The sequence below is a fragment of the Cervus elaphus genome, chromosome 1 (genome assembly GCF_910594005.1).
Source record: "Cervus elaphus chromosome 1, mCerEla1.1, whole genome shotgun sequence".
Lineage (NCBI taxonomy): Eukaryota > Metazoa > Chordata > Mammalia > Artiodactyla > Cervidae > Cervus > Cervus elaphus.
The window spans coordinates 64,093,870-64,096,862 of NC_057815.1; the positions used below are offsets into that span (position 1 = coordinate 64,093,870).

Genomic DNA, 2,993 nt, shown 5'->3' on the forward strand with positions numbered 1-2,993 from the left:
TGATCCATGAAGTTACAATACTTTGGCCACCTGATGCAAAGAACTGACTCATTGAAAAAGACCCTGATGCTAGGGGGAAATGAAGATAAAAGGAGAAGGGGATGGCAGAGGATGAGATGGCTAGATAACTTTACCGAATCAATGGACATGAATTAGAGCAAACTCTGAGAGATAGTGGAGTACAGAGGAGTCAGGCATGCGGCAGTCCATGGAGTCACAAAGAGTCAGACACGACTTAGAGATTAAACAACAACAACTCCCTGTCTGCTAGAAATAGGAAGCTGGCTTAGAGGGAGGAGATGAGTGGCTTAGATCAGAGTATCTGTTTGGTCCATTGAGCTTACACATAAATTTCTGAGTGGAATTAAAATTTCATAACCCTTTGTGTGAAACAAAAGTTAGGAGAATTCTCCCAATATCCTGTCAACCCTGTACTGAGCCTACTTTTTCAGAAAATAAATATTGTTAACAGAGGTAATCCACAAATGTCATATTAAAAAGCATCAAAACCACTGTGCAATTCTATGGTAACAAAGTACACAAAAAGGTTAAGAAGCCTAACAGCTAGGGAGAAAATTAACAACTCAACAAACCAGGGCGAATAGAGAAAAGTTTCAGTCCTGAGGCACAGTAGAGACACTGAAGAGGGGCATAGAGTCAGAATCAGAACTGTATTAGACTGTCAAGGCCATGGGAAAAATAATAGAAGGTGATGTGTGATTTTATAAATTGCACTCATTGTAGGTGTAACAAATCAGAACTTGGAAAGTTTCATTTTTGTTAAGGAGGAAAAGGATTAAAGGGAAAAAACAAAAAGAGAAGTTCAGGGCATGTATCCAGAAGGAGGCAGGGGTCTCTGAAGGTGATCTAGGAAATGAAACCAGTCAATTATTACTGTCAATTACTACAATTACAGCCAATTACTACAATAATTACCCAGTTTGAAATTACAAATTTCTATGTGTGAACCTTTGCACACACATGTGACTCTTCTGTTTACCAGCTTTACCAAAAAATCTTCAATTCCCACTGGGAAATTTGACCACAGAAATAAATGGTTTTGTTCAGCTGAATGAAAAATAAAATTATTGTCATTTGTTTTGGTCCTAAGAATTATCATTTTTAAGCAGATAATTAAATTGTTTAACTGGATGGACTAAGATGACTTCACTCTGTGTGCGTTTAGCCTTTCTGTGCTTTTAATATGCACAAAAGTCCACGTAATAGTTTTAAATGTTTGAGGGCTGTGCTGTGCTGTACTTAGTTGCTCAGTCCTGTCTGACTCTGCCAGCCCATGGACTGTAGCCCACCAGGCTCCTCTGTCCATGGGGATTCTCCAGGAAAGAATACTGGAGTGGGTTGCCATGCCCTCCTCCAGGGGATCTCCCCAACCCAGGGATCGAACCTAGGTCTCCCGCATTGCAGGCAGATTCTTTACCAACTGAGCTACCAGGAAAGCCCCAAATGTTTGAGGGACTAACACACAATTAATGTTTGCTTGTTTGAACTCTTTGATAAATTTAGGGGATTCTTGTCTTCCTACTTCTATAATTTAACTTAAATTGTCTTAGTAATTGCAGTGCCTGAGGATGACATGGATATAAATCCCTCTCCTACTTAAATACTTTATGTACTGAAAATTTCTCCCCTTCAGTCCCACGATCCTCTAAGACCCCTCGCATTACGGCTCCATGAACCTTTAGTTTGAAGTAGCTGGAGCATAGCCTGGCGGATCGTCCTGGTCTTCAAGCTGTAAATGACAGGGTTCAGTACAGGTGGTAAGAGCAAATAAACATTGGCCAAAATGCTACAGATCACCCTTGGAGTAGAGCTAAGGAGGCGATGTGTAAAGGACAGGCTGATCATTGGCACATAGAAAATAGTGACAGCACAGATGTGACACACACAAGTGTTGAGAGCTTTTTTTTGCTTCTTGGGGGCCACGATGCTCAGGACAGCACGGATTATCAGGACATAGGAGACAAGAATGAACAGTAAGTCAGTGCCAGTCATGTAGAGCTGAAGAAACAAGCCCAAAAAGCTGTTGATCCAGGGGTTGGAATATGTATCTCTGATTATATCTGGGTGGTAACAAAATGGATGGGAAAGCTCCTTTCTTTCCTGGAAAGATACACTCTTCAAGGCTAGAAGTATAGGAAAGAGGAAGATTAGTTGCCGTATGCATATGAATAGTCCGATCACCATGATCATCCTGTCTTTGAGGACAGTGGCATATTTCAGTGGGTTACAGATAGCCATGAAGCGGTCAAAAGCCATAACTGCCAGCACAGAGGACTCCAGGAAGGAGAAAGCATGTACAAAGAACATTTGAATGAGGCAAGCTGTAAAGCTGATTTCCCGGGCATGAAACCAGAGAACCCCAAGCACAGTGGGGAGGGTGGTGATGGTCAGACACAAATCAGCAGCTGACAGCATGAAGAGGAAATAGTACACGGGCTTGTGGAGACGCTGCTCAACAGAGATGACAAACAGGATCATACTATTTCCCAAGAGAGCAATGATGTAGAGACAGCAGACAGGGATGGAGATCCAGACGTGGGAGAGTTCCAGCCCAGGGAATGCAGTGAGGAGGAAGGTTGAAGTGGAGGATGTGGTGTTATTGAAAATCATCATGGTGGGTTGAGGACACGCCCTGAAAAAAAAGAGATAACAATAATAGTATTTGTCATATTGATCCTTTTTCAAGCACTAACTTTTCTATAAACTCTTCCCAAATTGCACAATGTGTCTCTGTATTTAAAACCTCCAATTTAACTATGATACCTATCACATAATTCTACAGTATCTTAATTTTTTCTTATCAGACCTGGCCCTATTTTTCTTTCTCTACCATCTCCCAATTAAAACCATCAATCTCTCTAGGTTCATCCCACCCTATTGCCCAGACCAGCCCTGACTTGAAGTAGGAAATACTTATAGACTTATGTCACACACATGCACACATACCAACAAAACAACAACTGTGATTACAA

General features: G+C 41.4%; 1 protein-coding gene across 1 annotated transcript; it reads right to left on the reverse strand.

Moving 5' to 3' along the window:
- Positions 1–1,650: 1,650 nt before the first annotated feature.
- LOC122680432 (olfactory receptor 51T1) lies at positions 1,651–2,634 on the reverse strand. The gene has a single exon (XM_043881829.1). It carries the CDS (start codon positions 2,632–2,634, stop codon positions 1,651–1,653), a length of 984 nt encoding a protein of 327 aa, XP_043737764.1.
- Between the last annotated feature and the right edge of the window lie 359 nt (positions 2,635–2,993).